At 40.7% G+C, this 26,482-nt stretch overlaps 1 protein-coding gene across 3 annotated transcripts; it reads right to left on the bottom strand.

Moving 5' to 3' along the window:
- Positions 1-833: 833 nt before the first annotated feature.
- Positions 834-26,482, bottom strand: mus81 (MUS81 structure-specific endonuclease subunit). 3 transcript variants are annotated; one of them, XM_023966344.1, is made up of 16 exons: positions 26,200-26,369; positions 25,686-25,847; positions 25,302-25,452; positions 23,406-23,687; positions 16,948-17,067; positions 16,772-16,852; positions 16,602-16,690; positions 16,197-16,535; positions 15,998-16,125; positions 15,813-15,925; positions 14,634-14,753; positions 14,455-14,550; positions 12,777-12,899; positions 12,600-12,703; positions 11,454-11,537; positions 8,916-10,126 (listed from the first exon to the last, which is right to left on the bottom strand). In XM_023966344.1, exons 3-16 carry the CDS (start codon positions 25,440-25,442, stop codon positions 10,060-10,062), a joined length of 1,887 nt encoding a protein of 628 aa, XP_023822112.1. In that variant the 5' UTR covers positions 25,443-25,452; positions 25,686-25,847; positions 26,200-26,369; the 3' UTR covers positions 8,916-10,059. The 3 variants fall into 3 exon arrangements, with proteins under 3 accessions (XP_020567175.1, XP_020567176.1, XP_023822112.1); XM_020711516.2 differs by lacking the exons at positions 8,916-10,126; positions 11,454-11,537 and adding an exon at positions 834-2,117 and having other exon boundaries at positions 25,679-25,847; positions 26,200-26,482; XM_020711517.2 differs by lacking the exons at positions 8,916-10,126; positions 11,454-11,537 and adding an exon at positions 834-2,117 and having other exon boundaries at positions 26,200-26,482.

Genomic DNA, 26,482 nt, shown 5'->3' with positions numbered 1-26,482 from the left:
TACACCAAAAAAATGCCGTCTCATCTCCAGTTCTTTATAACTCTTTTGAGAAGAAAACTCACAAGAATGGATTTCTGACAAAAAAATGTTTTTTTCACATTTGATTAAAAATGAGCTAGCCAAATATTTACAAACCACCAAGATATATCAGTTCTAGCACACTAAAAACTTATTTTTTAAAGTAAAATATGAGTTATATTTATATATTCTTTTTCTACCCAGAGGTAAGACGGCTCAATCTCTGAAGCACCGCCTTTCACTCTGTGTGGGTCCTGCCCATTTCATGACATCAACCTAGAGTCGGCCGCAGCATGTCTGCGTCTCCCGCATGAAAACAAACAGCATCCAAACTATTGCAAAGATGGATGTGCATATAAAAGGAAAGCGTTTTTGACCAATGACAGCTAACTCGGTGGAGAAAGTGGGTGTGTGTGTGTTAGATTGGGGGCGGAGTTGGTGGCACAGAGTCTTCTTTGAAGGGGCTGTTCCTCACTTGCCCACATCACAAAGTGAGGACCCACTTGTTTTCGTGGGTTGGGAGGGGCTGGTGTTCAGAGCGCAGGCTTTAAAAGGAATATTTAAAGATGTGTAAATGGATCAAAATATCTCTCTGCGGATGTATTTTGTGAGGAATTAACATTAAAATAAATGTAAAACCTCAAAATGTTTATTTTGCATGAAATAGGCCCTTTGAATTCAAGTCCCTGCTTTGGTTACGGCCTTTGCAACTCGTAAATCCCACTCATGACTCCTGATGTGGCATTTCTCTACAACTTGTAGGTCTCTGAGAGACAATCTTTCTTTCCATTTGAAATATATTTTAAGAGTCACTGTTTGACTTGAATGATCTTTGTTTACTGGCCCTTTATTTCAATAAAAATGCCAACAGGATATAATGTTGAAAACTACCCAGCAACTAACAGATCTACAATCGGCTTTTCAAAACTTCCAGCTATGTTTTTAAGGGCGGCAGAGGGGTATAGTGCAATTGTTCAGTCTTTCTGCTCTTGCTCTTCAGTGCTTGGAGACACTTTTCTGATGTTGCTCTTCTTCCTCAGCATGAGCTCAGATTGGCTGATTCGAGCTGTGCTGCGATGGCGGGTAAACTCCACCAGATTCTTCACCAGCGAACTCTCTCCATCACCGCCCCAAAGGAGTGCCTGATCTTCATGCGCAGGTCGTTGCAGCTGAACACGTACAAGATGGGATTCAAGGTGGCGTTTAGGAAAGCAATCGTTGCTGCAACTGGAAGGGCCTTCTCAGTAAATTTTTTCACAGGGTGCTTGTTTGGGGCCATGACCTCCATAATGATGAAAAGCTGGTACGGGGCCCAGCAGAGAAAGAAGGTCACAAGCCGGACCAAACGCAAAGGGCCGCGGCGGCATCCCCGACGAGCCAGGCTGGAGTTCACTGCTAAGTAGCTGAAGATGATGATCAGGAGAGGAATTAGGAAGGCTAAAAGGAACTTGGTGAAAGCTAAAATCTCTTTGCGCTGCTTGCATAAAGCCTGTAGATTGTTCAGATCACTTGGAGGATACAGAGCGTAGTTGTAATAGCACAGATTCCTTCCATCTCCAACCTTAATGATGTCACGGAACAAAAAAAAGGGTATGATGCAGATGATGGCCAGCATCCAGATTCCTGCGCAAATCCTCTTAACTCCTTTGATACTTCTGTAGTTCTGGGCCCAGACCGGCCTCACCACCACCAGGCAGCGGTCCAGAGAAATGGCCGCCAGCAGGAACCCACTGAAGTGCATGTTGAAGAAAAAGATGGAGGAATAGATCCGGCAGAAGGTTTTGCCCAATATCCAGTTATTTCCTTGGGCCATGTACAGGGTGAAGAAAGGCAGGAAGGCTGAGGTCAACAGGTCAGACGCTGCCAGGTTCAAGATCCAGGTGCTGATTATAGAGCGGCGGATGTAAAAACCCACCACAGCCAGGATTAAGAGGTTTTCCACAATGCCGATGATTGAAACTATTCCATGGAGGGAAATGAGAAACAAGTCCAAAGAATTCAGATTGGGTGTATACTGCGTCTGGTTGATGGAGAAAGTCATGCTTTCGTTGGGAGTTCTGCATGACATCTTGTCCTGTAGAGCTTCTTGGGGATCAGATCTAAGACAGAGATTCATACGTGAATGTCAAATCATTGTTTCAAATTCTAGTTCATCCTTTTAATCTTTATCACATACAGGAAGGAACAGGAACACAGGTGGTGCGTCTTCACGGGTCTGTCTTTTACATGTACGGACTTCTTTTATATAAAAACCACATGTGTATTCAACCAGCTTTGTCTGAAACGCAATGATTTGTGATTTTTTTTAAACCTGGCTTTAGTTAGACTTAGGGTTGAAACAGAAAAACAACGAGTATGAGATTCAGGTTACTGTATCTAGAGATAAGGACATAAATAAGCTAGCGTGAAGCATTGTTTAGCAGGTCAAGTTTACATTTTTTGCTGATGATTGAGTGATTTTCATGCAAAAATAAAACTATTTTATTTTATAAATTCCCATAATAAAAAAATTACAGTCAGTTGCAGAGATCTATTGTTTTCCCAACCAGCTTGATCCAAAACAGTTCTTCTGAAATTAAAGACACTAAAAAACCAAGACTCACCTTGGGTCTTAGCGCCTGAACGTGCTACCAGCTGGTTTGACAAGATCTCTCTCTGTCTTGTGTTTTAGTTTTACGCAGGGCAGAGGCTTTTACATGATAGGCAGTAGGAGGTGTTAACCGCAAAGGGTGCGTGTTTTCTCAAAAGACGGTGCCTCAAGAACGACTTTTGAAGAAAGTCTTTCAGAAATAACTCTGAAAATAAACGTTGCAGTATTATAAAAAGAAATGTGTGTCTGCATCATCAATAAAGTCTTTCTAGTTCTTAACTTTTAGATAATTTTATATAAAAAGCGAAATGTTTAAATCAAAGGGTGGCTTTTTATGTGGAAACTGCCGCAATAAGTCTCCACATGCAGCCGTGGTTAAAATCCCTCTCCGATCGTCTTTTAAACTATTGCAAAACCGTTCCCAGCCGACCCTTTGCTTACAATTCTCTCCCGCTAGGTTACAGCCCCTTTCAAGCTCAAGCTAACATTAGCAGTGCAACAAATGTGGTGAGCAATATAGGAGCTGTCCAGCCACACAGTTTTGAGCCAGATGTCCGCTCAGACAAACATGAATCTACTTTTGTACAAGTGGATATGTCAGAATGGAGCAGAGAAGGGAGATGGTTATAGTAGTAGTTGTTTGTACGCAACAACACAAACTTTTATGAACTGCATTTTTTCATCTGCTCCTTATCCGCCCTTTATCCTTTTGGAATAAAGAAATATTCAGAAATGCAGTTTTGAGCTTAATTTTCTTTATAAATGTCACCCATCATTAGAAAAATGTAACAAGAATGTGTTTAAAATACAATTTTTTTAAAACAATTTTCATCAGAGTGGGAAAACTTTTTCCTCAACATTTCACCAACATGTTCAATTTTAATAATGAAGTTCATGAATACCCGACTAGGGATGGCTGTCTCATCAGAGCACCTTTCTCTCGCACACCTCAGTCACAGTTTAGCGTCTTATACAGAAGATGTCAAATTTGGAACAGTCTTCCATCCTCTTTCAAAGAGCTTTCTGAAACACGGTTTTAAAGGTTTCTTCTTAATAATTGTACTTTTCCATATGGCTTGTCTCTTTTAGTACCGTAAGCATGCAATTGCATTAATTGATAATGTAATAATTTTATTTGTATTGTTTTTACTTTACAGTATTGTTTTTTAGTTTGATATAAGTATATAATTGTGTGAATTGAATATTTATTGATTTTACTTTACGGTATTGTTTAATAGGAGCTTATAGACTTATTAAGGGGGTTGCCACATGTGAAGCCCCTTGCTGTATATTCTGTTTTTATTTACGTTTTTTTTATAAGGGATAAATGAAATAAATAAAGAATAAATAAATAATAACCAAATACTTAAAACTAATACACAATACATTTTGTTGCTGGTGTGCAAGTCAGCACCAAAGGTTTCAGTCTGGACCACGAAAACCACAGGACGTCTTACACAAAACCAAATGAAGCTCTTGATATGACGAGATTACAGAATCTTTTATACAATCTTTTGTCTTCACACTGGCACTTTTTTGTCTCTGCAGTTTACATTTATGCGGTAAATGATAAATGGCGTATATTTACAGTACAGACCAAAAGTTTATACAAACCTTCTCATTTCATGACTATGAAAATTGTAGATTCACACTGAAGGCATCAAAACTATGAATTAACACATGTGGAATGATATACATAACAACAAATGTGAAACAACTGAAAATATGTCATATTCTAGGTTCTTCAAAGTAGCCACCTTTTGCTTGCCCCCCCCCCACACCCGTGGCAGACACACTCTGGCGATGCAGCGCCAGACGTTTTTTTGCCTCGACTTTGATGTCCGACCATTTATTTTTTATTTCGGCCACGGTCCGAGGTTGTGAGGCTGCAGCATTTACGGCGTCTGCCACCGTTTGCCACAAGTGCCTTTACGGCATTAGTAATGCCCACACTGTGCCCTCCAAACAACACTTTTCTACTCTTTTACACCTCGTCAACGATAACTTCTACTTCACATTGACTGAAGAAACGTTTTTTTCATTTCCTCTCGGTGTGTGCCATGGTTTCGCAATCAATAAATATTCATTTGTGGGCGATTCACGGACTATTTATGGGCAACTATGGGCGTGTCATGAAGACGCAAAAGCTGTGCTGCATTTAGAATTGGTTGTGATTTATTAAGGGAAAGATGCGTAGGATGTGCGTGCGCATGGTTTTATAAATCCGAATATTTCTGTGCGTACGCACGTCCTATGTTTCATCCGTACGCCACTTCTGACGCAAATCCTACGCAAAGTTGTATAAATGAGGCCCAGGTCATCTGGTGCAGCACCCCATCACTCTCCTTCTTGGTCAAATAGCCCTTACACCTTAGCCTGGAGGTGTGTTTGGGGTAATTGTCCTGTTGATAAATAAATGATGGTCCAACTAAATGCAAAACTGGATGGAATAGCATGCTGCTGCAAGATGCTGTGGTAGCCATGCTGGTTCAGTATGCCTTCAGTTTTTAATAAATCCCCAACAGTGTCACCAGCAAAGCACCCCCACACCATGACACCTCCTCCTCCATGCTTCACGGTGGGAACCAGGCATGTAGAGTCCATCCGTTCACCTTTTCTGCGTCGCACAAAGACACGGTGGTTGGAACCAAAAATCTCCAATTTGGACTCATCAGACCAAAGCCCAGATTTCCACTGGTCTGATGTCCATTCCTTGTGTTCTTTAGCTCAAACAAGTCTCTTCTGCTTGTTGCCTTTCTTTAGCAGTGGTTTCCTAGCAGATATTCTACCATGAAGGCCTGATTCACACAGTGTCCTTTGAACAGTTGTTGTAGAGATATGTCTGCTGCTAGAACTCTGTGTGCCGTTGACCTGCTCTCTAATCTAAACTGCTGTTAACCTGCCATTTCTGAGGCTGGTGACTCAGATGAACTTATCCTCCGCAGCAGAGGTGACTCTTGGTCTTTCTTTCCTGGGGAGTCTGCATGTGAGCCAGTTTCTTTGTAGCGCTTGATGGTTTTTGTGACTGCACTTGGGGAAACTTTCAAAGTTTTCCCAATTTTTCAGACTGACTGACCTTCATTTCTTAAAGTAATGATGGCCACTCGTTCTTCTGTACTTAGCTGCTTTATTCTTGCCATAATACAAATTCTAACAGTTATTCAGTAGAACTATCAGCTGTGTATCCACCTGACTTCTGCACAACACAACTGATGGTCCCAACCCCATTTATGAGGCAAGAAATCACACTTATTAAACCTGACAGGGCACACCTGTGAAGTGTAAACCATTTCAGGTGACTGCCTCTAGAAGCTCAAGAGAATGCTAAGAGTGTGCAAAGCAGTAATCAAAGCAAAAGGTGGCTACTATGAAGAATCTACAATATGACATTTTCAGTTGTTTCACACTTTTTCTTATGTATGATTAGAAGGATATTTTTTATGATAATTGACATTCATCCATCCATCTTCAAAACCCTTTCGGGGTCACTGGGCTGCTGGAGCCAACCCAGCTACCATTGGGAAAAGGCCCTGAACAAGGGCCACACGCACACCTAGGGTCAATTTGGAGATTCCAATAAATACAGTGCACGGTGGAGCAGTGGTTAGCGCTCTTGCCTCACAGCAAGAAGGCCCTTGGTTCAAGTCCTCCCACCTGGGACTTGAGGCTTTGGTTACTTTAAATTGTCCCTAGGTAAGAATGTGAATGTGCTTGGATGTGTGATATGTGGCTCTGCAACAGACTGATGACTTGTCCGGGATGTCCCCTAGCCGAGATCAGCTCCGGCAGCCCCGGGACCCCAAAAGGTTCCAAACAGGTTTAGAAGATTGAATGAAAAAATGAAGCATGTTTTTGGACGGGGGGGAGGAAGCCGTAGAAAACCCGCACAAGAACATGCAAACTCCACACAAAAAGAACCAGGGCCTCGCTGTGAGACGAGAGCACTAACCACAACACCACCATACGTTTATTGATTTATATATTAGTCATGATGACTTGAAAAAGGAGACATTTATGTTAAACGTGTCATTTTAATATATCAGCTCTCACATTTGTTCATTTTTAGAGGTGGATAGTCCAACTATATTTGGGGCGGCCGTGGTGCAGTTGAAGGATGGTCAGCTTCTGATTGGAAGATTGCAGGTGCGATTCCCATGTGTCGAAGTGTCCTTGGGCAAGTCACTGAACTCCGCCTTTCCTGTGAAGGAAGGTTGGTGCCAGTGTTCGGCAGCAGAGCCCCCACCAGTGTTTGAATGTGCGTGTGACTGTAAAACGCCTTGGGCCTTCAAAGAAGGTAAAAAGCACTTTATAAGTATTTACCATTTGGCCCCACTCAACTGTTGTTTCTAGAACATTTTAGTGTTTTGTCGGGTCAATACTGGTCAATGTGCCCCCCCTTCTTTAGACTTATTGTTGTCCTAAATATCCAGTAAACACACCTATGGTAGATTCTGAGCATGCATAGGCAGGACGAGAATGCCGGTTACTATGGAAACATGGGCGTTTTCTTTTGACTTGTTGACATGAAAGGAAGCGACCCATGATCCTTCGTTTTGAGAACTAACACTTTTAAAAACTAAACAAAACAAAGATTTAAAAAAAAAGGATGCGCTTCATTTTGTTGTTTATTGTTGAGGTCAACATTTTACCAATCCACCAGTCTTCGTTTCTAGTTCATTTTTTATTTTTTTTTATTATTTTTTTTTAAACTTGTCCTGTCCAACAGCTGGGCAGACAGATGAGAGCTGAGGGCCTCTTGTGTTGGAAATATTTTACTTTAACAAGAGGGGTTCTTAATCTTTAGACAAACCAAAGGCATGCCTGAATAAACCCCTTTTGTAATTGAGGCCAAACTTTATTAATTTCAATCATGTTTGAAAATCTTTGGTGTTGGGCCGGACGGAAAAGGAAAGGAGGGAAGAAGAGAGAGGGACGTTAGAGAGAGGGGGGGGTAGGAGGGTGATAATAGGAGGGGGGGGGGGGGGGGGGATAAGACCATGAAGCAGCCTAGAGCAGACAAGTTTACTGGTTGTTTATCGTTACGGTAAGGTTCAAATGTAGTACAAAAAGGGCGGGGCCTGTCCACACACACTGAAATGTTATCAACACACCTGCTAGCTGTAAAAATGTCCACATGTCAACATGTACACAAAACAGATAGTGTTCACACACGCATACCTATGCCTTTAAACCAACTAGTGTGAGATCTTTCAGTCATTCAATCATGCAAACTATTAGTGCAAAGGTGAGCTAACACCTGTGCTCAGGTGAGTGTTTATTTTCTTCTAAAATGTATGGTGGAATGTGAAAAGAAGGAGCAGGAGCGCCCAGCCACCCCCACACCCAGACCACACGCAGCAGCAGCGGCAGCCGGAACCCCCCAACGCCACACGGCAGCAGGCAGGGGACAACCGCCCCCCGGGCGACCAAGACCGCCACCCAGGCCAGGACCAGCAGGACCGCCACGAGGCCCCCAGAGCCAGAGAGCAGGGAGGCACGGGGGAAAGAGAGCGGCGCCCCAGCCCAACCAGGGGAGCAGTCCCCCCGCCGCACCGGAAGAGCCCAATGCCGGGCCCAGGGGCAAGGACCAGAACCCACCCCCAGGGACATGGACACCCCCGGCTCAGGTGTAATGTGATGTCCCCTCACCCTCCCCACCAAGGGGCCCTAAATGTCTAATGTGCGGTTAAAATTGGCAGGTAGGGTGCTAGGAGGACATCCGCTGCTTGCTGGCAGTGATGTCCAAGCACCCCCCCTACCAAGGGCCCTACATGTCTAAGGTGCAAATAAAACCAAAAGAGGGGGGGCCCACTCCATACGGCAACCATGGGAGGGGTACCACTGCCAAGTAGCTCCCCTCCAAGGCGCATCGCAGGCTAAATCCCCCACCCTTTCACCCTAATATGAGGTTATATGAGGAAGGAGGTAGGTTGGGGACAGCTGGTAGACTGTCCCCCCGGTGGTCAAACACCAAACACCCCCCCCCCCAGCACAGGGGCCAGGCCACCCCAGCCCAGGGACCCCATCCCCGTTTCTCGTTCAAGCTTCACTCTGCTGAATTAAATTTCAAGATTTTTACAGACCAGACACTGATTTCTAACATAAGACTTCTAAACATTTGCATCAAATGTTGACCTGGTAGACTAATTTCCATCATGTAAAGGAACGGCAAAAAGCTGATAAACACGTGTTCCTATCCAGAAGACCACAAGAGCAGATAAAGTCAAGCAGCAATTACCAAATATGCATTTTGCAAGACAAGAACATTGCGCTCTGCTCTCTCATATCTAGAACAAACATCAGTCAATTTTTTTTTTTTCCATCAACACTCAAGCTAATCTGTGTTGAAACGTACGTCTAAATCTTGTGGTAGAATGTAGTGAAAGAACATTTTAACTCTGTAATCTTTATGTTTTTACTTTGGGGACTGCTTATTTAGATTAAAAACCCCACTCTGATGAACAGGTGCTTTTGGCATAGTTAACTTAAATCTGCATTTTTGAGTTTTTCTTTAATCAAATCATTGTGAAACAGGAGCAGATGGAAACAATTGAAAAAGGCGATTAACATTTGCGCACATCGACGAATGACAAACACAAGAAACACTTATGAATCATGTACCACGAAGAACTGAAATGTGTAAGAAATGCGCAGAATGTACAAAGTGGCTATATGACATGGCCTTGAAAAGTCATCCTATTAAGAAAATACGGTAAGCAAAAGAACGAGACATGGTTTGGACTTAAAATCCTTGAATTTTCACAAATATCAACAGGAACCGATTTTCTGTGGTACACTGTTCAAAATAAATCTATCCTAGTTATTTTGTACGACTTTGGTGAACTACGGAGCCGCACCACTTGATGGATTTTTGAAAAGGTGTTTTGTATTTTACAACTAAACTATGTTAAGAGTTATTTTCAATAAAGTTTGACTCATCTGTCGTGTTGCTCTCTCTGGAAAGGCTAATTTTAGCAGATAAGAGACATGAATAACAATAGTTCATTAGAAAAACTTCCCATCAACCCCTCTGACCAATCGCGTGCCTCTTGGCCCCTATAGACATTCTGGGTAGTGTAGTCATACCACATTATGACTTTTTTGTCTTGCTTAATGCGCACAATAATCCAGGTTAAAACAACACAATGTATCACATGAACTAAAATTCGGAGTTCCTCAAGGCGCCGTTTTCAGACCACTTTTTTTTTTTACCTCCTCATATTAAGAAATATCCTTTTCTTAATTTAGATTAAATACTCAGTAAGAAACGAGTTCACCACTAAAGAAACTTTATTGTTACATTATGAGGAGACGTTTTTTTTTAAAAAGTTGATACAACATAAAAGCGAATAGCAGCATTTTTGAAATGTTCAAAATTGTAAATTCAAACTGAAACAGCGGGAAAGCTGAAGTTTGTGGAACATAAGGGAATCCAGGTGGAATAGATGATGTCAGGAAAGAGCTCCCTGACTGCAGTACAGCTGATAAACAGTTCTGCTGAGAGCTGGACCCAAGTTTCTGGAAAACAAACACGATCATCAAGAGTTCAACTCTGTAAGTGAAGCCCGTTCAGTCCAGTTCAGAATCACATAAGAAATATCAGCAGCAGTTTCAAACTTCTTACTTTTGCAAAAATTAATTGATTTAATTTTTAACTAGTTACACTTAAAAGTCGACACTGGGGCTGAAACAGTAAAAGTTTCATTGAGTTAAAATTTTCTTTTTAGAAAAAAAAACATGTTAAATTAATGTAGAATAAGGCAGATAATTATTTGATCCCCCTGTGACTTTACAAGTTCTCCCACTTAGAAATCATCTGACATTTTCATCTGAGGTCCATCTACACTGTGTGTGTGAGACATCTTCTATATTACAATTCTGGAAATCATATTATATGATTTATAAAATACAGCTGACAATCAAAGACCTGTTGGTCCACCTCCACTCCACTTAGCCTAACGTAAAAGTACTTGTTTAAGGTTGTTTGCTGCATGAAGACAACTCTCCACCCCATAAATTCCCCAAGACTCCAACTACTAACACAGCCAGACCAAAGAGCTGTCCAAAGACACCAGAGACAAAACTGTAGACCTCCACAAGTCTGGATAGGGCTACGGGGCATTTCCCAAGCAGCTTGGTGAAAAAAGATCAACTGTTGGAGCAATTATTAGAAAATGAAAGAAGCAAAACATTACACGGAAGGAGCTGGTCAATGACCTGAAAAGAGCTGGGACCACCGTTTCCAAGGTTAATATTGGTAATCCACTAAGACGTCATGGTTTGAAATCATGCATGGTCCGGAAGGTTCCCCTGCTTGAACCAGCACATGTCCAGACACTTTAAAGTTTGACCATTTGGACGATCCAGAGGACTCATGGGAGAAAGTCATGTGGTCATATGAGACCAAAATAGAACTACAGGAAACGTTTGACCTGTTGAATCGCAAACAGAGAGAGGCTACTGTACCAAATATTAATATTGATTCTGTCAGGTGTTCAAATCCTTATTGCAGCAGTCGCATACAAATAAATTATTTAAAAATCATACAATGTAATTTCTAGATTTTTTTAGATGATGCCTCTTACAGTGAACAAGCAGCTAAGATGAAAATGTCAGAGCCCTCCATGGTTTCCAAGTGGGAGAGCATGCAAAATCACAGGGTGTTTATTTACTAAATCTACCAGTAAAATAATTAACATTTAGATTTATTGCCTAAAAATAAGTCATTCAGTTTGAGAGAACTGATATTTGTTAAGTCACTGTGTCTTAAGTGAAACCACTATCAAAACTAGACAAATCTTCTTGGTTAAAGTTGGAGTTTCTACAGTTCAAAGACACTACAAACCTTTGGAGTTTCCCGTATCGGATGCAGGACAGGAGTTTCTCTTTCTCCGCTTCACTGGAACAGCGATCGTAGGCGCTCAGTAAACTGAGAACAGAACCAAATCGATGAACGCGTTCACTTTTTGTGGGAATAGATTTGATTGGTTTCACAGGAGATGGCAGTGACGTCCTGGAATGTCTCCTCCGAGTTCAAGCACACATGGCACGTCTCCTTATCAGTAACCGCTTAAGGTCCAAGGTAAGCTATATGCTAGCACAAAATAAGCCATAAATGGTTCGCAAGCTATATGGTTCCTGATCCCTGCACTAAATCCTGGTCTAAACTTCCCTTCCATAGAAATAGTAAGCAAAAGAAAATATTTTTACTTTTTTCCAAGTAGTGAACAGTAAAATATTCTACGATAATTTTTCCTCTATTAGTTTGAAAAAGGTGACTTGGGTGGTAGCCAGGGTGCAGCACCTCAATCATGAGGATGGATTTAAAGACACCACCTTAACATGGTTGAGAGCTCGAATGACCATAAGAGCTCTGCTGTCCGGTGCTTTCAATCCTACCAGCGGCAAAAGCCCCCATGGCAGACAGGCCCTTGACAAGCCAGACAAAGAGCTGTTCATAATCCCCTTTACGAGTAGAAATCAAAAAGATTTGGTTAAGTCGCTCACAAAGGCATCTGGAACCAGGTTGGGGTTTGCCTGGGCTTACTGTGTACTGTGTGAATAAAATTTCAGCTTCTTTACCAAAAAAAAAAGTTTTCTTGCTGACATCAGCACATCTACTTTATGACTTCAACGGCCAATAAAAAGACAGCAAGCTCCATGGAAACAATGATTATCAAGAACAATAATGGACAAAATAATTGTCAATTATGTTTTTTACCAATAATCAGAACACTATTTCCCATAGAATCATATCTATTATTTCCTTCTTAATAACTTAGTTATCCTTTCCACCAACTAAAAGAATCTTAATTATATAAATAAATTATTGAGATGAAGAAAACATTGTGAACATTTCAGAGCGCGGCTCTTCTGCAGCACACCCCTCCCCCTAGGGGATGGGTTAAAGTGCGGAGAACAATTTCCCCATTGTGGGATAAATAAAAGTAAAAAATAAAAAACTAAAGTTTTCCGTTTGTCCTGGGTTTACCTGTAGGGGGTGCTGTAGTGCTGCAGTATGGCGGCTGCTTTGTCTCCAGACAACCCGCTTATCTGCATCAACTGCCTGGCAAACACCTCCCTCACCGTCTGACACTGGGGGAGAGGACAGAGCACAGGCTGGAGGCAGGTTCGGAGAACGTTTGGCGGGAACGTCCGCGGGGGTCACCTTGTTCTTCACGGCTCCGTGGTTGAACTCTGCGAACGACATGAGGGAGCAGGACGCCGTCGCCTCCTCGTCGCTCGCCGCGTCCCCCTCCTGCTCTCTGGAGCGGCGGCTCAGGGTGCAGTTCTGCGTTTAAGCGGGTCAAAGGTTAGAGACCAAAGCCGCAGTTAGAAGGTGTCCTTCCTCTGAAAAGCGGGTTTCATGGCGCCATCCAAAACCCCGCCCACCTGAAGACATGTAAACGGTGGTCATGGCGTTCAGACCGGTTTGTCGAATTTTGTGTCGATGTCACATTTAATCGATTCAAACGATTAACTCTCCAGTATTTGAAGAGATGTTCATCATAGAAACACTTCAACTATGACAGACGGAATTTAAAAACAAATAATCCAAGAAATCATATGGTTTGAATTTTAAAGAGTTTATTTTTATAATAGAGCAGGAAACATGTATTTCCCTCCAACAAACAGGAATGAATTCTTTTCCTCACAGACCAGTGTTCTACTTCTCTAAAAAGATCTTCTATCCTCCATGGTTACCTGCATTAATGTCACCTGTTTGAACCGGTTATCTGCTTAAAAGACACCTGTCCAGACCTTTAAACAGTCAGGACACCAGGGCCAAGACCGTAGACCTACACAACACCGAACCGATCTGCAATAAACAAGCAGCTCGGAGAGAGAAAAATCAAAGAAGGAAGAAATTCAACATCGCTGACTAACTTCCTCCACCTGGAGCTCCGTGAAACATCTCACCTGGTGGGCTACAAATGATCCTGAGAAGAAAGCCCAGAGCTACATAGGGTTATTGGTCGATGACACAAATCCCATTGTGAAGCACGGGGGTGGAAACATCATGGTTTGGGGACAGGATGGCTGATCCATATTGAGGAAATGATGAATAGATCCATAAGTATGGAGAAATTCTGGCCAAAAACCTCCTTCCAACAGTGAGAACACTTAGGAATGGAACATGGCCGGGTCTTCCAGCAGGACAACGATCCCAAACATATCGCCATGGCAACAAAGGAGTGGCTGCGTATAAAAGCACTTGAAGGTTCTGGAGTGATCTAGCCAGATTCTGGACATCAATCTAATAAAGCATCTGTGGAAGGAATTTAAAGTCCACATAGCTGCAAAACATTACAGCTCTTGAGAAGATCTGCATGTAAGAATGGACCAGAAAAGCAGCTAAACCTACAGGAAACCTTTGACCTCTGACTTTGAAAACAGGGTCACATTACACATTATAAGTATTGAGGTGAACTTTTGCTGTTGTTGTTTCTCCTCTGTTCTACAAATACATTATTTAAAAAAACAGCAACAAAAAATAACAAAGGTATTCCCTGTTTTCCTTTTTTACACTCTGTCTCTGACAGTTGAAGTGTTTTTATGACCAAACTAAGGTTTAAGTGGCATTAATATTTTTTTACCTCTCTGTTTGACTCCGATTAGAAAAATTGTTCAGATTCTCACTTTTATAGAATGTTGGAAGCATCAGAAGCATCTTTTAGGTTAAATTAAAATCTGTAGTCGCTGCACCAGAAACTCCTGAACCTCCAGTAAATCCAGAATCAAACTCAAAAGGATCAATTGTTTGCTTCCTTTCTGGGTTTTTTGTGACTTTTACAGGAGGATTAAACACTACAATGAGCTCGGAAAGCGTGAAATCAAACTGTTACCTGGTAGAGTTTGGTCAGGTGTCTGGTCATGACGGTCAGGTAAGCCGCCGACTCCCTCACATCCTGAACTCTCTTCACAAAGAAGCCGTCCACCACCTGCGGCGCAGAGAACCAACGCAGGAATCTGCTCTCCTCTCTGGTTTGAACCCCTGACCCCGAGAACAGGAAGCCCCGCCCACCTGCGTGTTCACTATGGCCTGCTGCAGCGTAGCTTCAGGTAGACTCAGGTGAGAGGCGGCTGTCGAGCCCCCCTCTACTAAATAGATGGGCTTGCGGAGGCCACACCTCTTTAGACGAAACTGAAGAAGAGACAAATTTATCAAATTAAAGAAATATTTTTAGATTTTTTTTTCTTTTTCTGTTTTCCTGAAGACAAATTGCTTTTAGAAGTAAAAATCCGGATTTTTCCTTAAATTTGTTCCCTGTTCTGCTGTATTGACAGCAGGTCGATTAAGTGGGCGTGGCTTTTATATGACCCCACCCCTTTTTACTGCCCCGTTATCGGAGCAACGCCACGATTTTACGGGTCACAATCGATTGGCGTTGATTGCGTTAAAACTTCGCTACCATTAAGTGTTGCACATCAGCGCAACGTCGCTTTTTCTCAGCTTTCAGAATCCGTTGGAATTATGTTGATGACATAAACGAAGAGTTTCAATAATTCAAAAAAACTTCAACATTGGAAGTAAAAGACCAGCGGTTTAACCCCCAACATTACCTTTTTGATAAATGGTGAATTTTATTGTAAATGTTGATAACACTAAATAAACGGCTGGGTAGCTCGGTTGGTAAAGTGAAAGACTGCCATGCATTCAGGGTTCGATTCCCAGTGAGGGCCCTTGGGCAAGACCGTAAACGCTACTGCCTCCCGAGCGCGGCTCGTCTGCAGCTCACCGCTCCCCCAGGGGATGGGTCAAAATGCGGAGAAGAATTTCCCCATTGTGGATTAAATAAAGTATCAATTATTATTATTATTAAAACCAAGCAGCAGAAGTTTCAAAGTTAAAAAAAAAAAAAAGATTTTGTCATTTTAGATTTTGAATACGGGTCAATTTTGACCCAAACAGTACCTTTGTAAATGAATTGTGTTTGATGTTATATGTTGATAACACTTAATACAAGCTTCAAAGTAAAAAAAAGAAAAGAAATCTTTTATTTTTTATTTTAGATTTTAAAGCGGCTCCGTTTTGACCCGAACAGTACCTTTGTGATAAATGGTGAATTTATTTTAAATGTTGATGACCAATGATGATGGTCCATTTTGATCAGGAACAGAACAGGCTTAAAAACTCTAATTATGCAGATTGCTCTGAATGCAAAGGTAATAACATTTTTGTATAAGCTCCTCCCACTCTCACCTTTTGCTCGCGGAAACGCCCGTCGATGATGCTGCCACAGAGGTCGTCCATCCTCTTCCTCTCGATGATGTAATCCAGCACGAGCTCACGGCCCGCCGGCGCTCGCAGCTGACCTGAAGCGCAGAGAGCGACAGCGGCTGCTTCACACCGTCTCTCCTCCCCGACGGCCTCCCGCGGTCGCTTACCTGGAACGGGGGCCATGTTTTCCCGCGCCACCCACAGGAAATCTCCCACGTTCAGCTTCCGGACGTCGAAGCGGACGCCGTTCCTCTGCAGCTCCTTCACCAGCTCCTGCTTCCGGTGCTGGCTCCCGCTGCGCGACAAACCCACCGCGTCACGGCTCTGACGGCCGACCAAAGCGCTGTGAAAAGATGTGCACCTCACCCCGTGGTCTCGATAAAGTCCACGCACAGGAGGATCTCGTACGTCCCGGGAGCGAGAACGTCTCGGTCGGCGTTCCCGCTTGTAGTCCTGGAACCCTGAGGTCCTCCTGACGAGGAACCGACGTCGTCAGTCAGAGTGGCGCAGCCGGCCGTCTCGTCGTCTTCATCGCTCTCCGTGAGATCCACCACGCCAGCGCAGTCGTCCTCCAGCTCCTGCCGCTCCCTCCTCCTCCCGTCTTCTCCTCCTCCTCCTGGCCCGGCCGCCTCCTCATCTTCCTCCTCCTGCTCCACTGCCGCCAGCCGCCGGGCCAGAGCCAGACCTTCCTCTGTGAGCGAGTACCTGCAGCAGGAAACATGGCTCAGACCCGCGGGGGCTCTGGAGGACCGGAAACGTCACCAGACCCACCGTGCCGGACTGTGCGTCTTCAGGACCAGGTTCTTCTGGATCAGGGTGCTGACCGAGGACCAGGCCGTGTACTTGCTGCCCGGGTCGGGCTGCGGGGGTACGAGACAGAGAGAGTGGGCTCAGACAGCGGAGGACGGAGGGAAGCAGGACGACACGCTGAAAGCTCTCACCACAGTGAAGGACTTGTCACAAAGAGGCTGAGCTTCCGCCTGCAACTCCAGCTTGAACATGTAGGATCTGCCGTCCGGGACCTGCGCAGAACCACCCGGATCAGAACCAAGACCCAGATCAGGTCAAGACAACCCGGATCAGAGGCGAGACCCGGACGAGGACGAGGCCGACGTACCTGCGACTGTCTGTACAGGGCCAGCAGGACGGCGTGACCTCCAGACCTCCTCTGGGGAACGTACTCCCTCTTCCTCCTCGCTCCTCCTCTCTGCCTGCCCTCATCTTCGTCGCCGTTCTTCTGCGGATCACACAGAGCCAACGATGCTGAGGAGCAGCTTCCGGCTCTCGGAGAAGACGCCACGCAGGCATAGAGCGGCTGCAGTTCTCAACTCTATTTACCGCATAAAAGCGTAAATATTGAGAAAAGCAATTCCTAAACATGCCGAGAAGATCCCCAGTGTCTGAGGAATATGAGGACTTGAGGAAGACACTTGATTTTGTGCTGGAAGAGATCAAAGCTATGAAGATTGTTCACGGACAAATTCTGGATGCTATTGGAGAGGTGAAGCAGGTCCGGGCTCTGCAGGAGCAGTGCTTCAACAGGATGGATATAATCGAGAAACGAATGGATGACCAAGAGCAGATCTCCAGATCTAACGACGTGATAATCACCGGATTGAAAATCAAACCCCGGTCATACGCGCATGCAGTGACCGCCAGGGACGGTTAGGAATCCGACGAGCAGGAGACGAGCTCTGTGGAAAAACAGGTGGAGGACTTCCTAAAGTCCAATGGAATTTCTCTGGACACCAACAATGTGGAGATCTGCAGACCGCTTCCCAGGAGAAGAGACACCGACAAACCAGCAATCCTCTTAAAGTTTGTCAATCGGAAACACAAAGCAGCTTTATTGAAGCAAGGAAGAAATCTGAGGGGAACCAACGTTTTCATGAATGAAAACCTCACGAAAAGGAATGCCGACATCGCCAGAAGAGCACGTTACTTGAAAAAGCAAAGGGGAAAATACAAGGAACCTGGGTAAAAGACTGTAAAATTTATGCCAAACTCTGTGGCTCCCCTGAGCAGTCCAAGGTTGTTCTTATCAGGAGCCTGCAAGATTTGGAAAAATATTTACCCACTACAGTCTAAACAAGAGATACGTGAAGATGCTGGTCTTACAAGATGAGGAGACAAACTCTACTATCCATGGCTTCTAAAAAAAACAACACTTTTTCTTCAACAGTCACCCGCAACCACAACTCTCAGAGAGATCTGAATGGTGAGCAAACCGACCTTAAAATATTCAGTGATAATGACAAAAACCTTCAAGACAACGACCCTGATCAATTCTTTTCCACTGTTAATATGGACTGCAAATATTACAGCATAGATGACTTTAAAAACTTTGTTAACCCAGAAGAAAAACTGTCAATCATTCACTTTAACAGCAGAAGCATGTATACCAACTTTGAAGACATCAAGGACTATTTACAGAACATCGGGCATTCCTTTGATATCATAACCATATCTGAGACTTGGTTCAGCCGCGACAAGGACGCTGACTTTGAATTGGAAAACTATGAACTTAACTATGTGAACAGAGTAAACAAAAAAGGTGGAGGAGTCGCAATATATGTGGAAAAAAATACAAAGTTTACAGTAATTGATAAATTGTCTGTCGCAGTGGATGGAATACTGGAATGTCTTACAATTGAAATATGTAACAATTCAGGGAAAAATGTCATTATAAGCTGTGTTTATAGGTCGCCAGGGTCAAGCTTAGAAGTGTTCAGTGACTGGATGGAAAAGATGTTTACCTCTCTAAATAACAAAATATTATACATCTGTGGAGACTTCAATATCGATCTGATAAACCCCAGCAAACATAAAGCCACTGACGACTTTATCAGCAGAATGTATGCTATGAGTTTATATCCAACCATAACAAGACCCAGCAGGATCACTCCTCAAAGTGCTACTCTTTTTGATAATATTTTTTACAAATAATATAAAATACACTCATATGAGTGGACTAATGATATGTGACATAACTGATCATTTACCAGTTTTTGCACTATTTGACATCAATGTGAAGACAAAGAAAATTATAAAAGAACCAGTCTACAAAAGGCTAAGAAATGAAAAAACCATGAATGCTCTGAATAATGACTTATCCAGACAAAACTGGAACTCTGTGTACAGAGAGAAAGATGTCGATATTGCTTATGAATGTTTTTTAGAAATATTTAGGTCACTTTACAATAAGAACTGTCCAATTTATAAATTCAAGAACAAATATGCCAAATGCCCTTGGTTAACCAGCAGTCTACAAAATGCTTGTAAAAAGAAAAATAACCTCTATAAAAAATTCTTAAAACAGAGGACAAGAGAAAGTGAACAAAGATATAAGTCATATAGAAATAAACTAACTGAAATATCACATTACAGTAAAAAGTGTACTTCAATAATCTACTGAATGAAAATAAATACAACGTAAAGCGAGTTTGGGAAATATTAAATAACATCATTAAAAATGGGACAAAAAAGCAAACTTATCCAGATTACTTTACAGATGAGAAGGGTCAAAGCCATGACATCAATGTAGCAGCAAACGGTCTCAATAACTATTTTGTAAACGTAGGTCCACAGTTGGCAGCGGAAATTCCAAAATGCAAAACTAGCAAAGACAATAACCCACCCATCGAAAGGATCCCACACTCAATCTTTCTCTCTGATGTGAACGAAAATGAGCTGATATCAATTGTGAATAATTTCAAGAGTAAAAACTCAAAAGATTGTGAAGATATAGATATGAAGGTGGTGAAAAAAGTCATTCATAGTGTAGCTAAGCCTCTAACATACATATATAACTTATCATTACAAACTGGGAGATTCCCAAACCAAATGAAAATAGCCAAAGTGATTCCCATCTATAAGAGTGGAGACAAACACCAATTTACAAACTATAGACCTGTTTCTCTTCTTCCACAATTCTCAAAAATTTTTGAAAAAATATTCAATGATAAATTAGCTTTATTTATTGAAAAATATAACATTATAAATGAAAACCAATATGGTTTTAGAGAAAATAGATCTACCTCATTGGCTATCATTGATGCTGTGGAGGAAATCACAAATGCTCTGGACAAAAAGAAATATGCAGCTGGAATTTTCATTGACTTAAAAAAAGCATTTGACACTCTCAATCATGACATCCTACTTGACAAACTGGAAGTGTATGGGATAAGAGGACTAGCGCTAACTTGGGTCAAAAGCTATTTAACGGGAAGAAAACAATTTGTCAAGATTGATGAATATACATCAGAAACCAAAGAGATAAGTTGTGGTGTCCCACAAGGATCAATTCTGGGCCCGCTGCTATTCAATATTTACATAAATGATATATTCAATGTTTCAAAGCTTATGAAACTCATATTATTTGCTGATGACACAAATATATTCTATTCTACAGACAATCAAAGGGAACTTATAAAGGTGATGAACACAGAGTTAAATAATATAAAATTATGGATGGATTACAACAAATTGTCTTTGAACCTAAATAAAACCAAAGTGATGTTTTTTGGAAACTACAACACAAATAAAGAGCCCTCAATTGTAATAAATAATGTCTTAATTGAACGTGTTACAGAAATAAAATTCTTAGGGGTTTTTATCGATGACAAACTAAGTTGGAAGCCACACATCAGACACATACAAACTAAAGTCTCAAAAAGTATTTCAATCGTAAATAAATCTAAACATATATTAGGATACAACAGCAGATATTTATTGTACTGTTCTTTAATATTACCATATTTCACCTACTGTATAGAACTTTGGGGGAATAATTACAAGAGCTCACTACATCATCTCTTTCTACTTCAAAAACGAGCCGTCAGAGTTGTACATAAAGCCGGATATCATGATCATACAAACAATCTATTTTATCAATCTAGACTTTTAAAACTGTATGACCTTGTTGATTTTTACACTGCACAACTTTTATACAGAGCCAGCTGGAAATTGTTACCATCCAACATCCAAAAACAGTTCTTAGAAAATGAAGGAGGCTACAGACTGAGGGGATGTAGGAACTTCAAGATCAAATTGATAAGAACCACAAAGAAAAGTTTCTGTGTGTCAGTGTGTGGCACTAAACTTTGGAACAGTTTAAGTAATGAGCTCAAACAATGTTCAAATGTTCAAATATTCAAGAAAATGTATAAAGAAACTCTTATTTCAGGATATGAAGATAAGAGGATTTAAGGATCAACAGGTGTTTGAATAATTCCAAATCCATGTGTGAACTTGATTGATGTGAAATAATCAAAACTCTTTTAATTACAACCACTGAGTATTACATTGTAATGTGCATTAATGATTACTGAAATGTTTAAATTACAATCAATAAGCTATTGATTTTCATTTACTTGATCTGCAATGTGTAGCAATAATTACTAGTTTGATGTTATCATGTGTTCTAATGATAATCAATTATTATTACATATCGGTATCGTTACTGTTTACTGAAATCATGAATGAATGTTTTCTGAAGATCATCAATCATTTCTAGGCACTGGATTTTGTTACTTGAAGACAATCTATCTGATCAGAACCGGATTTAAAACTCTGTAAAACTATCAAATGAATGGACTCAGTAGGGGTGGGATTATATAAGCTTGCTTCTTCCCACTCCTTTTCAAGCAATAAATCAAACTCTACTTATACTTCAGTTAATGATCACTGTATTTAATTAAGCAAATGTGATTTAAGTGACATTTTTGTTTTGTTTTCTGTCTTTTTAATCTATGCATTTCATCATTTCTGTAATGAGTTTGATAAATATGTGTAATTTCTTTTATTGCTTTGACTACAATGCTTGAAATAAATCAATAAATCAAAATCAAATCAAATCAAGGAGCGGTCCAGATAATTCCGGGGAGGCTACGCCCACATCCCCAAAGAGATGGAGGCGTTTCCTAGAGTAGAATCCTTCAAGAACCGACTTATTTCATGTAAAAGGAGATCAGGGAGCCCAGAAGCAGCCCTTCAAAATAAAAGGTTCCTTTGAACAGCGGTTGAAGTTTGTTTTGGAATCTAGTTGAAGGCTTTTGTCTCTGCAGACGTCTGCAGAACGCAGATCTTCAGATTCGATCTTGATCAATGTTGTCGTCTCAGTTTGCCTTTATTGATCTTTTTGTGACAGATTCTATTTTTTTTTGATCACTTAAGACTTTCCGTTTTAAAATCTTCTTACTTTAACCTAAAATCTTTAATCTAGAGAGATCAAACCTGAATACAAAATAATAAAACAACTTTATTAAGTCAGATTTTATGTTATTTATAATCATTTTATCATTTATGTCTTGTTTATTTTACACTTCAATCATATTTTTTTTCATAAGTTGGTCAGTTTAATTTTTAAAATAATAATTATAATATTTACTATCTTAATGTATATTTAAACATTTATGAGGTTTTTCTGTTTTGTAGCTTCGGTTTATTAAGAAAAGGTGTATGTGTGTTTGCTTTTCTCTCTTTAGACGTTTTTGACTTTTTGTTTTCAAATTAGAAACAGTTTAAACTATATTTCATCTTTTAAATGTCCTTCAGTGTTTATCTGAGGGCCAAAAATCAACTTGATGACTAAAAAAACCTGCTTTTATCAAAAAATGGCTCCACTCTGCCTCCTGCTGGCACAAAGTGGAGCTGCAGCTTCAAAAACCTTCAACCTGCGGAATGAAGCCCTCAGGATCTCATACAAAAATAAAAAATATATAAAAACAGGACAGCAGCGCCAGTGTTAACACTCTCCACTTTCTTTGAGGAAATCTTATTTCTGGTTTTATTAACGTCTTTACGATTCAGAAGCTAAGTCCAAGATTTCAGCCTCATGAAAATGAAAAGAACCACCTTTTGGAAAAGATCAAAAGACAATCAGAGCGGATCTTTAAAGTTTCTGTAAGTACATTGATCATTAAAACTTGCACTTTTTATGCACCTTTTAATGACTTCTAAGTTCAGAATTAAATGAAGCACGTCTTGTCCATTACTAATAATATTATTTTAGGTTTTTGTCTACTTGTGCACCGTTTTTTTTAGCTGGTAGTAAATTATTTCATGAGTGAATGAAGCACTGACCAAGGAGCCCTTAATAAATGTCACTGTGCATGAGACCATTACAAATAAAGTATCTACAAAGTAAGAAAACAGCTTTTTTAATCCAATTTAAATGTTAAATCTGCCCAATGAAGTTCTGAAATATTTCAGGAGGAGAAACAAAAATCTAAACTTGAGCGAAAAGCCGCATCTTTACAGCAAACTTTAAAAAATAAAATAAATTAAAAAATGGAGTCTGTGTCTCCAAACATCATTAGTGGAGGTGGACCTCCTGACTTAATTCTCCCCAGAGAAAAGCTTCAAACTGTCTCTACTTGGAAAAAATTGAATCCAATTTAACCTCGATATCACATTTAATGTTCTTTTTGCAAGAAAAGAGACCTTTTTAAACCACTATCTATCAATAAACGGACAAAAACTGCAAAACAATCAAGTTTTCATAGATTTTTTTTAAAGAAATAGGGGGGGAAAGTATTTACATTTTTCCAAATGCCAAAAGCCGAAAAAAATTACCTTTTTGGAAGGAGCCAGCCTGTTGCTGCGTTCTGCTGGTCCAGGAGGGGGCGCTGCCGTGGAGGGGCAGTGAATGGGACCTGCAGGAGGGTCCAGCCGCGAGCCTCCGGGCTCAGAGTTCTGGATCCAAGTGGCTTCAGGCGGGCCCGGACCCTTCTCTCTGGAGTGACGCTGCAGCTTCTCCTCCAGGATTCTGCAGATCCCGTCTCCAAAGTTCTGCAGGATCTTCGCCTCTTTGGCGTTTTGCAACGGGAGGGGGTATTTGTTCAAGGAGTTGATGGCCTGATTAAAGAAAAGAAAAACTGTATTTACACTTCCTTTATAACAATCTTTAAAGATAACTTTAATTCCATAAATGTAAAGGAAAATCTAATTCTGAAATACTTGACTCAGACGTTGGGGTTCACTGACTTTACAGCTTTTTTACTATAAAATAACATTTTGTAGATGAAAAGTCACAGGAATCTGCGTTTCACTCATGGACCATATTTAGCAATTCATCCCAAAAAGATAAAAGCTTTTAGTCTTTTTGGCTGTCAAAATGGGAAGAAAGACGACTTTTCTCTGGGCGACTTTGGCTGATGAGACTTTTCATCTCTGTGCTCGTCATCCATGTGTTTGGCTGTCTGACCCCGCCCCCCCTGCAGGCAGTCCACACTCATCAGCAAATGGAGAATTGTAGCTTTGTCTGATGGCAGAAAGTCTCATTTCTGACCATTTCTGATTCCTTTCATGTCATTTCATTAGGATGTAGGTGTGAGGCATTTCTATTAAAAAGATGGGGGAAAAAAAAATACCAGAAACAATCGATCATAAAAAAAGAAGTCTGAATTATTTTCAAAATTATCCTTATTTCCAAAAACATTCCTGTTAAATGTTGTCTTAAAAATAACGTCCAAAAATATGTTTTTTCCATAAAAGCAATTAAAAAAAAGCATTTTCATCAGAAACAATTTCCTGCTCCTCGCTTTTATTTTGAAATAAAATAAATCTTGCACCGTTTTTCTCAGAAAAACAAGTTTTTACATTTGTGTGACCCATTTTTTTTGTATCTTCCTCGCTCGCGCACGTTGGTCGTCCCGATCCTTGACTTATTTTTCTCTATTATTAATATTACAGAAAAAGTGTCAACAATATAGCATAAACCATTTCAGGTTAGTCGTTTGTAAATAAGAAGAGCTCACAACAGCTGCTTGCAATTTCACTTTAAAGAAATGTGTTTCAAAAGATCAAATACGAGATGTTGGGCTTTAGGCGATTTACATTCTTTTACAGAAACCTTCCGGCAAAGTACTTTTTTTTTCTTTTTTCCAATAAACGTTATTAACAAACAAATATTGCATAAAAAATACCAAACATTGACCCTCCACGCTATGTGTATCCACACATTTGACAAGGAAATTTACAAAAGTGTTTAAAAAAAGAAGCTAAAACAATAGCAATATAAAACAGGTAAAAAAGAATAAAAATAAAGCAAAACTAATAAAGGATATCGGTAAAGTGAACATGTTTGAACTGTTCTCACAGCTTTTTTGTTACTGCAGGATTCAATAATATTTACAAACAGAATCATTTCTTTCTGAAAAACATAAAATACTGTTTTTTTGTTCTCATTTTTACACTTGTGAATGAAATATATAGCCACAATTATAAGTAGGTTAACTATTTACCATTTTCTCTGCATAAATCTCCCATAAAATATCCATAAACAATCATATTGGTAGAATCATTAGGCATTGTTTGTTAACAAGACGGATATTTCCAAAATGTTAGAGTGAAAGTGCAAAACCAAAAAAAAAAAAAAAAATGGGGCAAAATGAGCAGTTTATGTCCAGATCTTAGTTCTTTCTGGACCCCACAGACAGACAGAACTGGGGCGTCCCGCCCGGTCCTTACCTTCTGGTAGGTGTACTGGATCTTCAGGCCCTTCTCTTTCGCCTCGTCGCGGAGCTCCGTGAGCCACTGGAGGAAGAGCGGGTTCGGACAGGGCGGAAGGGGACGCTTGCGACCGAACCGGACCGGTTCCGAAGAGGGCATCCCTGAAAACCTTACCGAAAGGTTAAAAAAAGAAAAAGAGCAAACGTTAAAAAATGAAAAATAAACGTACATTCCTTACGTAAACAGACTTAGCTTTAAGCTAAGTACTGCTTTTATCAACGGACTAATTAACAATTACATTAGTAACAATACAACAATAAATTTTGAGAAAAATACTTGTAAACCTTAAGGTTACTTTAAACAAAAAAGAGAGAAAATAACAGTAATTCGATTACTTCGTACTTTAACTTTGTAGTTCTGAAGTTAGCGCCTTGAATTCAAAGCAAATCGGCACTTCCTTGTTGACACCGGTCACGTGACCTCTGTAGAATTGGCTGGCTTCTGGTACGATGACTGCCACCTAGCTGTAGGATGTCGAATCCACACCCAAAAAAATCGGGAAATCTATTGATGGCACACACAAAAAAAGAACATGGTTTTAAAAAAAGATAAATCATGAACATAAAAAAGTTATCAAATGATAACCCAAATAAAACAAACGGTTTGTTTGCTGTCAACAAGATTTTAGCTAAAAATAAAAGATCAATAATGTAAACAGCATATTTTTCTTTCAGGAACAATTATTTCATTTATTATATTTCATTGATGTAACTCAGTTAGTTATGAAGCACAAAAGAAAATTTACACTAAACAATGTGAAAATGTGTCCAAACTACCTCATGGTGGCACTACTGTGATTCTTTAAAGGGATTTATTAAAAACTACAAAAGCACATAAAACCCTAATGCTGATTCACCTCCGCACAGGTAACTTCCAAATGTTATTGCTGACATCCAGAGTCACAACCAAAAAAAGAAAAAAGCAAAAGCTTCCCTTCTCTCAACTTTTCCAGACCGTTATCCGCTTTTCCAGCCGAATGTGTCCCGCGGCTGTTGTAGGCAGTTGGAATCCTCCAACAAGACCCAACAGAGATCAGGAATCTAACCTCACCCTGCCAGACGCTGCCTCCACTTTCCTAAAGACACACACACACACACACAATCAGAGACACACTCTGCCCAAAGCTCAGTTACAGCAAA

The sequence above is a fragment of the Oryzias latipes genome, chromosome 18, assembly GCF_002234675.1.
Source record: "Oryzias latipes chromosome 18, ASM223467v1".
Taxonomy (NCBI): Eukaryota; Metazoa; Chordata; class Actinopteri; order Beloniformes; family Adrianichthyidae; genus Oryzias; species Oryzias latipes.
Note: the sequence above shows the minus strand (reverse complement) of the source record. Positions and strands in the feature narration are given on the sequence as shown.

Coding starts and splice junctions, on each gene's coding strand:
- mus81 (XM_020711516.2), bottom strand. CDS start 25,442: ATGCCCTCTTCGGAACCGGTCCGGTTCGGTCGCAAGCGTCCCCTTCCG. Junction 14,754..15,812: donor GGCGTTTCCGCGAGCAAAAG/GTGAGAGTGGGA, acceptor TCTCTTCTTCAG/TTTCGTCTAAAGAGGTGTGG. Junction 12,900..14,454: donor ACCTGACCAAACTCTACCAG/GTAACAGTTTGA, acceptor GCTTAAACGCAG/AACTGCACCCTGAGCCGCCG.